At 35.7% G+C, this 13019-nt stretch overlaps 1 protein-coding gene across 1 annotated transcript in view; it reads right to left on the bottom strand.

The window, feature by feature from the left end:
• The window catches only part of LOC131946808 (disheveled-associated activator of morphogenesis 2), a 33604-nt gene that overhangs the window by 3994 nt on the left and 16591 nt on the right, over positions 1 to 13019 (bottom strand). The window contains exons 4-26 of the mRNA XM_059307776.1: positions 6635 to 6700; positions 6444 to 6532; positions 5912 to 6047; positions 5525 to 5722; positions 5147 to 5257; positions 4831 to 4934; positions 4602 to 4668; positions 4356 to 4473; positions 4059 to 4194; positions 3750 to 3876; positions 3504 to 3626; positions 3167 to 3395; positions 2962 to 3062; positions 2793 to 2837; positions 2263 to 2514; positions 1908 to 2014; positions 1633 to 1721; positions 1283 to 1497; positions 1090 to 1151; positions 913 to 973; positions 597 to 731; positions 300 to 470; positions 89 to 188 (exon numbers count right to left, since the gene is read on the bottom strand). Coding sequence (XP_059163759.1) covers positions 89 to 188; positions 300 to 470; positions 597 to 731; positions 913 to 973; positions 1090 to 1151; positions 1283 to 1497; positions 1633 to 1721; positions 1908 to 2014; positions 2263 to 2514; positions 2793 to 2837; positions 2962 to 3062; positions 3167 to 3395; positions 3504 to 3626; positions 3750 to 3876; positions 4059 to 4194; positions 4356 to 4473; positions 4602 to 4668; positions 4831 to 4934; positions 5147 to 5257; positions 5525 to 5722; positions 5912 to 6047; positions 6444 to 6532; positions 6635 to 6700 — 2842 coding nt within the window. The remainder of the gene's footprint in view (positions 1 to 88; positions 189 to 299; positions 471 to 596; positions 732 to 912; positions 974 to 1089; positions 1152 to 1282; positions 1498 to 1632; positions 1722 to 1907; positions 2015 to 2262; positions 2515 to 2792; positions 2838 to 2961; positions 3063 to 3166; positions 3396 to 3503; positions 3627 to 3749; positions 3877 to 4058; positions 4195 to 4355; positions 4474 to 4601; positions 4669 to 4830; positions 4935 to 5146; positions 5258 to 5524; positions 5723 to 5911; positions 6048 to 6443; positions 6533 to 6634; positions 6701 to 13019) is intronic.

Here is a 13019-nt window from a genome sequence, read left to right as displayed (position 1 = left end):
GCTTTTAAATACATTTTTGTGCAGGTTCAGTAACTCCTTGATGACAATATTTTCTTTCACAAAAACCAGTTTTTCTATTGTTACCTACCTTTATCCCCATTTTCAGTGGCTGTATTTGCTGACCCTTTCTTGTCTGTCAAATTGCTACCTCTTCTCAGCATGATTCGTTTTTCTCTTTCTTTTTTAAGCTGAAATTACAGAATTAGCTTAAATTTAAATCTTGATATTATTAAAATAGAATACTTTTCCTGTAAGCTAAAAGTAAAATCTAGAATTGTAAAAACTCCAGAGTTAAGTACCTGCTCTTCTAGTTGTTTTCTTTTATCTTCCTCGTCCTTTTGCTTCTTGAATTTCTCATTTTCATGCCTGGTATCTATCATTCCAGTCACAAAAGAATCAATCGTCCCAAAGAAATCTTCAGGCTGGACTTGTTTTGGGTCTTCACAGAAAGCTTTTAATATAGTTTCATACTGGCAAAAGACAAAGTCAGATAACATGGCATGATGAAACAGACTTTGCTAAGATCAACATCTATAACACTTCAAAATTTTTGGTATTGTTCATAAGGAGAAACAAATATATCTACTAGAACTTACCTTTTGCTTCATTTCATTATATGAATCTTCCACAGAAGTAAAATTGTAGGCAGCAACTGTACAGAAATCTTTCATTACACTCACAAATTTGTCCTGGCTAGTAATGTTTAACTTTTTCTCAAAGAACTCAACTTCCTGGAACACAAGAAAAACAATAAACCTTGAATAGACCTAAACAAATATTTTTTAAAGCCAACAGAGGCAGATTTATAAGAATTTTATACTCATTAATTGAATGATGCAACAAAAACACTGAAAGAATTAACCAGCAGTTTAGTGTAAATCTGATGTAATTAAAACAAAATAATTTATTCACCTTTTCAATGCTCTGTAAGCCCTTCCGTAAATTAGTTATTTCCTTTTCAAGATCTGTGAAACTAAAACAACAAATTTTATATTAGTAATTTTTAATTGTTTCTTGTGTTGTCCATTAAACATTATTTATTTTACAATATGTTTAAAGTGAAGGTTTCTACAGTTGTAAAACACTTACTTGACCTTAGCTGCATCATGAACATGAGGTAGTTCTTCATCAAGCTTCATCAAGTCTGGAAACTAAACATCACCAAAATATTCAATGTTGTCAACAATTTGTATTCTTAAACTTTAAATTTAATTTTTCTTTTAAATTTAATTTATAGTTTAAGACCCATTTGCATTAACAATAAATGTATAAACACAAATACCTTTTTATCTGCAAGTTCCACAAGGTAATGTAAGAGAGTCATATTTTTGTTGGTCGATGCCTTTGTATCAATCATTTTGCTTAAACTTGAGACCTTAAAGCCCAATGCAGAGCCTCTTTGTCCCTTGTTCATGAAGTTACCCATAGCTAGGACTAGTTCTAGCACTTTCTTTAGTTTCCTGCTCCTAAACACCTCTTTACTGGCTTCAAACACAGCTGAAATACAGTAGTGGAGGAGCATTGATAATTAGTAATATTTAAAAGGTAGTTATCATTATTTTTGCATCAAATGGAAATACTGAGATTTATACAAGTATGGTAGGTGTAATGCAATTGTTAGGATTAACATACCATCAATTTTTTGTTTACAATCCACTTTCCTCTCTTGAAATTTTTTCTTAAAGTACAGTGCTTTTAATCTCTCCTCGTAATGAAGAATTCTAGAAATCATACATTATAAAATGTCAATACAAATGTATTAAATTTTGTTTATAGAGTAGATATAGAGTCACATAGATTGTTTATTGAGCCTACACTTTAACACCTAACATTTTCCCACACAAAGTTATTGGCAATAAATAATTACAGCTGAGCAGATGACAAATGGGTGTATGTGATAAACCTACTTGCTCATCTCAAACAAAAATCTGTCTGCCCGTGCCATGTTTTCAATTTCATGAGCATATTCAGACAGCAACTGTATTTCTTCAGCCGTAGGAACAAACTTTAATAACTGTGAAAAAATTTAAAAAATCTAAAATTAGCATTATGGAGTAAACAAATGTTTAAAGAATAAACAATAAAAAACTAAGAAAGTACAATAAAACATGTTGTCTGTGTATGTAGTTTATTTCAAACCTAATGAATTGTCTTTCTATTTGAATGTTTTATTTTTTTATTTTAATATTTTATACCAATGGATTGCCACTGATTTCCAATAAAAATTTTAATGTTCAACTTTGGACAAACAAAAAGTTGTACCTGCTCCACCATGTCTTTAGGCAAATCCTCTCCCTCATCCACATTCATGATAGCCTTGGCCAGCTCCTCGTTGGTCAGTTTTAACTTGGACAAAAGGATGGTACAGTTTTGACTTCTCCTACCATCAATCACAGTCAGCACTTGCGTCTTGGATTTTGTGTTTTTGTAATCATCTTCCCCGTCCTCTGTCACTGGCTTCTGGTAGGCTGAGAAAGTTCTTTGAAAATCCTCAAGGTCAAGGATGGAGTATACCTATTGTGAAGAAATGTTTGATTGTAAAATATTTTAAAAATCAAAGCTCATTAAAATTTCAGTACAGGTTTCTGTGTTTTTACATAAATTAAGTTATAAAAATATGAATGATTTCAGTAAAAAGAGGACATAAAAAAAAATAAACACACTCCACACACAATTATAGATCAATTTTAAAGTAAAAATAACAAGGTTACAACATAAGCACTATACAAATAAATCTGTTGAAAAACAAGCAATTACATAAAATATTTGGTTAAATAATTTTTTGTTTATACCTTTGAGTGGTTTAAATCATTCCAAATGGTTCCTGAGACTTGATTCTGAAATGATAGAAAATTTACATTAAATCTAAAAGAGCCAGCATCAAGTTTTTATAAGTAAGTGTACTTTATCAAACATGAGATAAACAGTAATAATATAAAATTTAGTTTCATGGAATTTTACCTCAGCAATTTTAGTCCAGTTAAAGGATTTCATTGGTACACTGGGTTTGGGATTACCTTTGAACTTTGCAGCTAAACTCGAGCTTACACATCCATTCATGCCTGTAACAAAACAAACAAATCTCATTGATTCCATTCATTTTACTTTGTAGTGAATAAATGTTGATAATGAAGTGTAAACAAAATATTTAAAATATAAAACATACCAAAAGTTGATGGCATGGGTGCTCCAGGGGCAGGGGGTGGCGGAGGGGGAGCAGGCATGTTAGGAGGTGGTGGGGGTGGAGGGTATAAGGGAATATCTCTTTTCTTAGATTCTAGGCTTGAAATGATGGATGAAGCAGCTGTGGTGAGGCCCATTTTGGCGTCATCAGGTAGGCTGCCTGTCTGTACTAGGTGCTGCAGCTTTTGCTTCTCCCCCCTTTCCGTGTCCAGCTGTTGAGTAGATGGAAACATAACATGTAGATAACAACAAACATAATTCTCCTAATGACTTGATCACCTACATGAAAGATGGTATTGTTACAGCAGTAGTGCGAGTACCTGTGATCTAATTTCCTCAACTCTGGAGAGCAGGTCCTGTAACTGTTGTCGTGTTTCAGCATGGGCAGCAACTTCCTTCTCTAGCTTGGCCTTCATCATGTTCATTGTTGACATCAGCTCATCCTAGTTCACACAAGAGTGCATTATTACGATTTTTATCTTTTACTTTAGTAAGAGTCAAATTATTTTTTATCTGTCCATCATATTGTTAAAATAGAACCAACTGCTGTCAGTATTAAAACATACTTTTTCTTCCAATCTGACTTCACATTCTCTTTCCTTCTTGGCAAGTTTAGCAGCCAGTTCATCACTGGCTTTTTCTGCTTCTCTTAGTTTCGTTTGGAAACTTTTGATGTCTGTTTCACTTGCAAGTCTGTAGACAAAAGTATGTTCAATAAAAAAATAGATCTAACTCTAAGACAGTAGTAAATGTTAATAAATACCTTGGTTTTATAGTAGATTAAAGTGAATATGTAATCAATGTAATGTATTGATACAATATTAAATAAACACAAGCTGTTTGATGAAATGATATGGTATTAGATCAGCACATACTGTCTTATAAGCTGTTTGATGTTGATCTCCTCTAGAGGAGCACCGTCAGGGTCTTCTCCCTTTTTGAGCTGCAGGACAATCTGTTGGACAATTTTATCCACAAGTGGCCAGACATGTAACACGTCATTCTTGCCATCTGTTCAAATATCAGACACATAACAAATATTATACATTTTGATAGCTAATGCATGTGTTGACTCTTTAATCCTTTAAGAATGTGTGTACTAATATTTTTTTATTTAAACCTACAATTGTGTGGATATTGTAAAATGTTCAGAATATTGAATTCAAACTTACATGGAATAAGGAGCATGTGATGTAAAATGGAGAGCAAATTGGGATATGCCGTAGAGAGATGTAACTTTTTTCTTAAGACATCAAACATGGCGGTGGCACTCTTTGAGTCTATGTGAACCTGTAGCAAGAAAATAGAATAAAATTGATCATTAAGGCTGCCTTGATGAAACTGAACATAGCAAACTTTACTAATTGTGCTGTGTTAAAAAATTGCTCAAACTATTTTACGTCTTATGTTTTACTTACACCATCAAATCTTTTGGCAAATTCTTTTTCATCTTCATTGCGAACCATTTCAAAAAAATCTAAATGTCTGCAACAAATAATGTATATTTTTAAAAAAATTATTTACATTTTACAAAACATTTTACATTTAATTTTTAAAGACTTAGTTTAATGGTATGATTGAATGCTGGTCAGAGTTAAGGTAAGTAATAATATGAAAAACATTTAAAAACATTTTAAAAAAGATTACCTGTCAAGAGTTGTATTTCCATGAGCTCGCATTTTTTTAATAATCGGCACAATTCCTAACATGAGGAATTCATAGCGAAGATGTAATCGAAATTCAAGATGATCCTAAACAAGATACACAGAATAAATAAATATAGTTTAAAGTGCATTAAGATTTTTCTATTAAGAATTTTTTATAGCATAACAATAGCTTAGTTTTAAAGGTAGCAACATATTAGGATCCAACGATTAAAAAAAACACAATATTTGATAACATTAGTTTAGTTTTCATTAGACCAGTAACAAATATTGAAAAAATAAACTCCAACATTTCTTACCTGCCCAGCTCCATACTTTAGAGCAGCATTAATGAATGACATAACAGCTGTTTTTAAGGCCACCTCCTCTTTGTATTTACCAGTACTTCTGTCAAGGTCATAGATGAGGAGCTGAAACATACAGGGCAAGCAGATTTTAGTCTTTTGTGGCAGTGAAGGTGGGGGGGGGGGGGGGGGTTTGGAGAAGGGCTGATGGTTTTTTGCACAATTATTTAGACATTAAAACCTATATAAACAAGAAGCTGACAGGCAGACAATGTTGCAACACAAATAGAAAAAAGAACATCAGTTTACAGTTCCGGACAATTTTAACATTAATTATTTGAGTTGTGTTTCACATTTAGTCATATATAAAACACAATTGAACCATTCAGCTACCTGAAAACGAGTTCTCTCCCCCGCATATTTCTGGAAATGTAGCATGGCATTCAAAACTTTGCGGTGCCCACCTGGTACAAGGCATATGGCACCGAGAATTTCAAGGGCTGCAATTTTGGTTTTCACATTTTCGACTGCTAGGCTCTGGGCTATTATGTTCATGCAGTCGGGATGTGCCAGCACGTGTGCTCGTCCTTGCTGAAAGACATGGAAGATATTTTAGGGAATATTATCATTAAAAACTTTTAAACAATTAGTTTTTGTTTAGTTATAAACAAAGCAACTGGAAGATATTTTAGGGAATATTTTCATTTAAAAAACTTTTAAACAATTAGTTTTTGTCTAGTTGTAAACAAAGCAACTGGTTTGAAATTATTCTTCACTTACAGAATTATTCATGAGGGCTTTGATGCAGCCTATGACAGAAGTGTGTAGTGGACCTTCAGAGGTTTCATACTCCATTTTAGAGAGAAAATCCAAGAGGCATTGAAGGCCTCCCTTTTCAATAAAAGACACGACAAAGCTGAAATAAAACGTAAAGAGAGCATTACAAGATGAAGTTGATGTGTGTTTCATGACAATGTATGCACGCTGGGATATGTAAAGATAGCTTTGTGTTCTTTTAGAAAGTTCACAAAGGGAGATAAGCTTTGGGAGATATAACAAGTACCTGTATAAATGCACAGTGTAGGACTTTACCAAGGGAACATAACAGTTGGAATGTTAACAAAATTCTAAAATGTTTGTGCCTAAGCAAAGGGACTTAAGTATTAGGAATATGTACAAATATTTTTTTGTTTGTATTTTAAAAATAATTTTGCAAGGGGACATAAGCATCATAATTCGTACAAATATATTAATGTCTATGTCCCATAAGAGTTAAGAGAGGGGAGATAACCACTGTAATTTTTATAAGCACCTTAACGTCTGTGTTCTTAAAGCTGTCTTTAGATTTTCCACAATATTCATGGATGAATTTATTCCATCTTCAGGAAGTTCTCCATGATTCTGAAAACAGTATATTTTTTTTAACACGTGTTGAAATCAACTAATACACTTGTGAGCTATGTATATATTTTAATTGATGAGCAATGTAGTAAAACAACTTACAGAATTTATGTTAAACATTTTTTCTATGTAGTAGTCCACTCCATTCTGTTTACTGGTACCAACATCCTGTTAAAAATAAGCATTTTACAATACATACACTTAGGTATATAAATAAATCAATAAATAAATATATATATATATATATATATATATATATATATATATATATATATATATATATATATGTATATATATATATATATATATATATATATGTATATATATGTATATATATATATATGTATATATATGTATATATATATATATATATATATATATATGTATATATATATATATATATATATATGTATATATATATATATATATATATATGTATATATATATATATATATATATATATATATATATATATATATATATATATATATATGTGTGTGTGTATGTGTGTGTGTGGACACATATTTCTATTTAAATTAGACACATAAGGATGATAGTTATTATGAATACGCCTGCTAAGAGCAGTTTAAAGAACTGTCAAGGAGAATTACCACCCCAATTATCAGGTGCTTACTTCCCTTTCAACCTTATTATGGTAATTAAACATCCGGCGTGTTGAGATAATTAGTAAACACGAATTTTAGCTCGATAAAACAACATTTAGAAGGGTTATCTTTTTTTTTAAATCTCAAACTTTAAAACTTGGTTTGAAAAACAATAATCGTGCCAGAAGATGGTGCGTTGATTCAAATTGTTGAACATACTAAAATTAGGGATACATTTTACCCACAAAATGTAAAACAAAAAAAATTAAGTGGATATGTCTATTTAAGGCTACTTGATTTATTATAATTCAAAATAATTCCACCTAAAAATCGGCATGTTTATAAATAGAACTCGGGGCATCTTTGCTTTCTTGTATAATGACGGCGTACACTTTGACGTCACACCATCTCGATTAGTTCAGAAAGCTTTTCTAATCCAGGATTCCTTTTTCTTATTTTACGTCTCTGAAGAGCTCCGAGTCTTGAATCCATTCAGTGAACCAGAAGAAAAGAGATTAAAACCAGCTGTAGAGAACACTCGCCGTACGCAGAATTGACTGAAGCATTATCTGCTTCCCATCTAATAAATACACGCATTGTTCAGTGACTAACTCAAACTGTCTCAACCCCCCACCCCTACACAAATGTTTGTTCTGTCGACCGGCATTAAAGGTGAAAATGTTTATCATAGGCTGATGGATCGTCTGATGATAGCCATCTTTACACTGGTAGTGAAAACCTTTAAGTCAAGTGAGAAAATTTGCATGGATGATACTAACGGGGAAACTGAAGAATTTTGTTAACATCTATAGCGGGACAACTACTGTTTTGTTTTTGTGCTAACATGTTTAATTATTATTTAGAAATCAACTAAAAACTTTTACTAAAATTCTCAAAGATTTCTTTAAAATCCAATACATAATCAAAATCAGCAGTGTGATTCTGTATACATACATTATAATTTTAAATAGATAAACAAAGGATTTCTTTATAACATTTTTAAAAGTATGAAGTCAACATCCGCCTCCAGAAGTGGGGTATTTTCTATAGCAGACTAATGGAGTATTTTCTTTAAACTATTTGGTCCTAATATTGCTGATTCTTTAAACTTTTGGGCCATAATATTGCAGATTCTCTAAACTCACCCCTACCACACCATCATACATTTGATACATAAGTCGCTCACGATGTGTTCCAGGCCCATTAATTGCACACCCAGACGGGTGAAAATGTCAATCTTAAGGTTGAAGCCTCTAGTGGGCAGACGTGAGCTACCGGTCTACAGCCGACAGCAGGACCCACATGTCTGGCTATTGTAGGCAGGGGCGTAGCCTTATCTCCACGATCGGGTAAAGAGAGGAGCTCAAGACAAAAGGAATGTGTCACTGACCACGTATAAATCATTGCGTTTTCTTACACCTTTTTTGTATATCGGTAGGTTGCTAGTCTGCTGTCTATGGCTGGAGGAGAGTGGAGTGCGGAGTAAAACAAAGGTGGAGGGGGAGTAAAACAAAGGGTGGAGGGGGAGTAAAACAAAGAGTGGAGGGGGAGTAAAACAAAGGGTGGAGGGGGAGTAAAACAAAGGGTGGAGGGGGGTAAAACAAAGGGTGGAGGGGGAGTAAACAAAGAGTGGAGGGGGAGTAAAACAAAGGGTGGAGGGGGAGTAAAACAAAGGGTGGAGGGGGAGTAAAACAAAGGTGGAAGGGGAGTAAAACAAAGGGTGGAGGGGGAGTAAAACAAAGAGTGGAGGGGGAGTAAAACAAAGGGTGGAGGGGGAGTAAAACAAAGGGTGGAGGGGGAGTAAAACAAAGGTGGAAGGGGAGTAAAACAAAGGGTGGAGGGGGAGTAAAACAAAGGGTGGAGGGGGAGTAAAACAAAGGGTGGAGGGGGAGTAAAACAAAGGGTGGAGGGGGAGTAAAACAAAGGGTGGAGGGGGGTAAAACAAAGGGTGGAGGGGGAGTAAAACAAAGGTATGAGTGGGGGGAGGGCCGACGGTGGGAGTTTGAATGTACCTACACTCAACACAGAAGTAAAAAAAAAAAACAAGACTAGAAATAAAATTGAGCTGTAGCTCATTAGGTTGGGTATTTTAGCAGTCGAAAACACGCCAACAGTTGCTAGTGTTAAAATAGTCGTGTCATTAACTACAGAGGCCAAACTTGCTGTTCATCAGACACATGGGGAGTCGGGGGGGGGGGGGGAGAAAGAAAGGGTAGCGACCGCTGGGTGGCGCTGTACTGTAAATGTACCATCAGACATGTGGGGAGTCGGGTGGGGGGAGAGAAAGAAAGGGTAGCGACCGCTGGGTGGCGCTGTACTGTAAATGTACCATCAGACATGTGGGGAGTCGGGTGGGGGGGGGGGGATGGTAGCGGCAGCTGGGTAGCGCTGTACTAAAATGTACCTAAGTCATAAACTTGTAACTGTAGTTTCGTACTACATGTTTTTTAAAACAAGGTTTACCGTCTCTTTAAAGTCTTCACGCCGTTTTTCCCAGCCAGTTCAACTTTTAAACTGCTAAAGGGGCGAAGACACGCCAGTGTGGGTTGGGCGCATCTGCCTGTTTGCCCGTCGGTTGGGGGAAAAATAAACACGTTAGACGTTTTCACTACGTAACGGGTAGCCTCCTCATGTGGTGGGGTAAAGATGTGACCCACCCCCCTCCCCGCTGGTGAATTCTAGTTACACACATGCAAGGGGGGGGGGGGAGTAAGGGGTGGTGAACGTTTTTTTTTTTTAAATTTTTTTAATTACAGCGGGGAACAGAAGTTCATAACATAGAAAAAGTTTTGATCATGTTGGATGATTACAGAAATAGGGGTGGGGGAGGCGTGGAACATTGGCAGACGTTTGTTCCTTTATATATTCCCGTTTTTTTTCCTTCTGTTTAACTCTAATTAACATTTCTAATTTAGAATCCACGTTGAATTGAAAAAGCCACGTGGCCAGAGACCAGCAGCGTAGCGTAAGTTCAAGGCTCGCCGGCTACACTGTGAGTAACGCTACCTGGGACTAGGAAGGGGCGATAATGCGTGAGAAGACAGGGTTATCGAACTTAACATCTGTCTAAAGTTTTAACCCAAACATCTGCGATTGATTTTTACCTGTACGATCTTACACCAAAAAAAAAAAAAAAAAAAAACAACAGCGTTACAGTCTGCAGGCTATACTCATTATGCTTACCCTTTGCTTGTTGTTGTGTTCGCATGACCACATAATTTACAATCTCGGTCTATAAACAGTTTGTAGACACACACAAAATTTAAAATCAGTGAAGCTGTTATTACAAAGCATTAACCAGTACAAACGTATATCACTTTAACTGATTTCTATTTAGCAGAAGTATATCACTTAAACTGATGTTTTAGCACTAACTAAAATCTAGTACTAAAGTAGCATTAAGTTGATTAAGCGCAGGAAGTTAATTATTGTAAACCATATTAGTAAGCTAATAACATTTTATCATATAATTACAATGTGTCCGAACAGAAAAGTATATATATAGAAACGTAAACAGGGAAAGAGAGAAGGCGACAGTGTTTACAATCTGTTTGTATATGTAACAAAGACAGTGAGTAGTTGAGTGATGTAACAATCTATGTTTGTATCGTTAACAAAGACAGTGAATACTTGAGTGATGTAACAATCTATGTTTGTATATGTAACAAAGACAGTGAGTACTTGAGTGATGTAACAATCTATGCTTGTATATGTAACAAAGACAGTGAGTAGTTGAGTGATGTTTAACAATCTATGTTTGTATCGTTAACAAAGACAGTGAATACTTGAGTGATGTAACAATCTATGTTTGTATATGTAACAAAGACAGTGAGTAGTTGAGTGATGTTTAACAATCTATGTTTGTATCGTTAACAAAGACAGTGAATACTTGAGTGATGTAACAATCTATGTTTGTATATGTAACAAAGACAGTGAGTGCTTGAGGGATGTAACAATCTATGTTTGTATATGTAACAAACACAGTGAGTACTTGAGTGATGTAACAATCTATGTTTGTATATGTCACAAAGACAGTGAGTACTTGAGTGATGTGTTCCATACGTGCACACCGCAGTGCTGTGATATCCCGGCTACACCTAGAATATGAGAACATGACGGTTTATTTTCAGTTCAAGGCTGGATCAATGTGGCATTTGAAAGAAACACGGCGCTGTAAACACACACCCCCATGCCTCATACATGTATTTGCGCCCCACCCCCCGCTCCCCTCCCCCACAGGCGAGATCGCGCGTGCATGAGATGACTGGCGTTGTTTGTTTGTTCAGCCCCTGGGATTAAGAATATCTAGTCATCTCCCCCCCCCCTCCCATTGTAATGGTGTTAAAGACGTCTTCTCTCTTAACCTTCCGCGTGACTTAGGCCCGGACAGTCTGAGGAAGGTGAAAAAGGTCGGACTGACATTTCGTTACCCCCCCCCCCCCTCTATGTTTTATCGGTAGAGAGTTACAAAACAAACCTTGAGTCAAAGTGTAGCTCAAGTGTTTTGGGGCGCGATTTGTATGAGGCGATGAAAATGGATTATAGTGGCTGTTGAGAGAAACATTCAGCCATCGATTAGTGTGGGCGGGGGCAGTTCGTGTGATTCAGGCGCTAGTGGATGAACAGACGAGAAATGGGCTTACATGTGTGGATATAAATAAACTGATCCTCTATATTTAAAGCTAACAATCAGGGCTGTCGTTTTACTGATAGTGATCTATATGTAACGAATTTTATCAGCCCATAGTGGAAATACATCTTGGAAGTTAACTGAACATAGTTTTAAAACAAATGTAACTCTAAACATCGACGACACTTATGTTTCTGGTGATGACGTAGTTATGTGTGGTCTGTGCAGCACTCAACAGCACCGCTGTAAAACGCGTTTTTTTTTTTTTTTTTTGCAATGACGTGAAAACAAGGATAGGCAAGTCACGCACTTACTACCCTCAAGCGTTTCCTGTACATTGAGTGGTGTTTCATTATGAACTGTGAATGATACCGCAACCATTCTAAGCTTTAGTAGGTGTCTAGCACCAAACACTTTGAAGTTAATTGCACAGATTCCACGCTGTGTGGTTAAACAAATGTTTTCCCCCTCGATTTGTTGGCTACACATGATGGATGGCCTGACACAACGGAGCAGCGTGCTGTACAGAAATAATCAAATAAGCGGAAGATAAATATTCACTTGTTCTTTCAAACATAAAACAGAACCCTCTTTAAACCAGACAAGACAAGAGGGGAGGGCGAGGAACAATGTGTATTTTTAAAACGGAAGCCAATTCTTTTCTTTTTAATTTATTTTCAACAAAATGGATCGTATGCATTATTTACATGGTTTTCGTACAGAAGGCAGTGACAGCCATGGGTAACTTAAGCCCATTCACAATGTTGAAGAATACTTATAACTACAAGCTTGAGCAGAAGATGTAAAGGATATAAAAATAACCGCAGTATGCTTTAATATGACACGATAAAAGAATGCTAATAAATAATATGAGGTACACTGCGATGTGAATCTATCGTGTTTCCCCGCACAACGCTGGGTTCATGTTAGATAGTTGATTACAAAATTAGCCTGCAGTTGTAATGTAGATGACAGTAAACTGCTACCCCTCGCTGTGTTTATGGCTCATGTTTATAGCACTTAAGTATCTGATATTCTTTTCAAGCAAACGGAAAGTGTAAGTGGGAATTATGGGAAAACTTATAAAATAGGATGCGCAACTGGCTAGAGACGGCAATTAACTAATGAGATAAGTTAAATGCCTCGGATAATTGCTGTAATGAAATGCAAACACCGTACTTCTCTACGAATGTATATGGACCGACATTGTTTGGCATCAACCGGTTGCTGTACTCAATGCGAGGCTGTCGCG

This window comes from Physella acuta, unplaced genomic scaffold (genome assembly GCF_028476545.2).
Source record: "Physella acuta isolate Inbredline_101_S28 unplaced genomic scaffold, ASM2847654v3 ptg000571l, whole genome shotgun sequence".
In the NCBI taxonomy this organism is placed as follows: Eukaryota; Metazoa; Mollusca; class Gastropoda; family Physidae; genus Physella; species Physella acuta.
The sequence above is the reverse complement of the archived record's forward strand: the minus strand, read 5'-3'. Positions and strand labels throughout refer to the sequence as shown.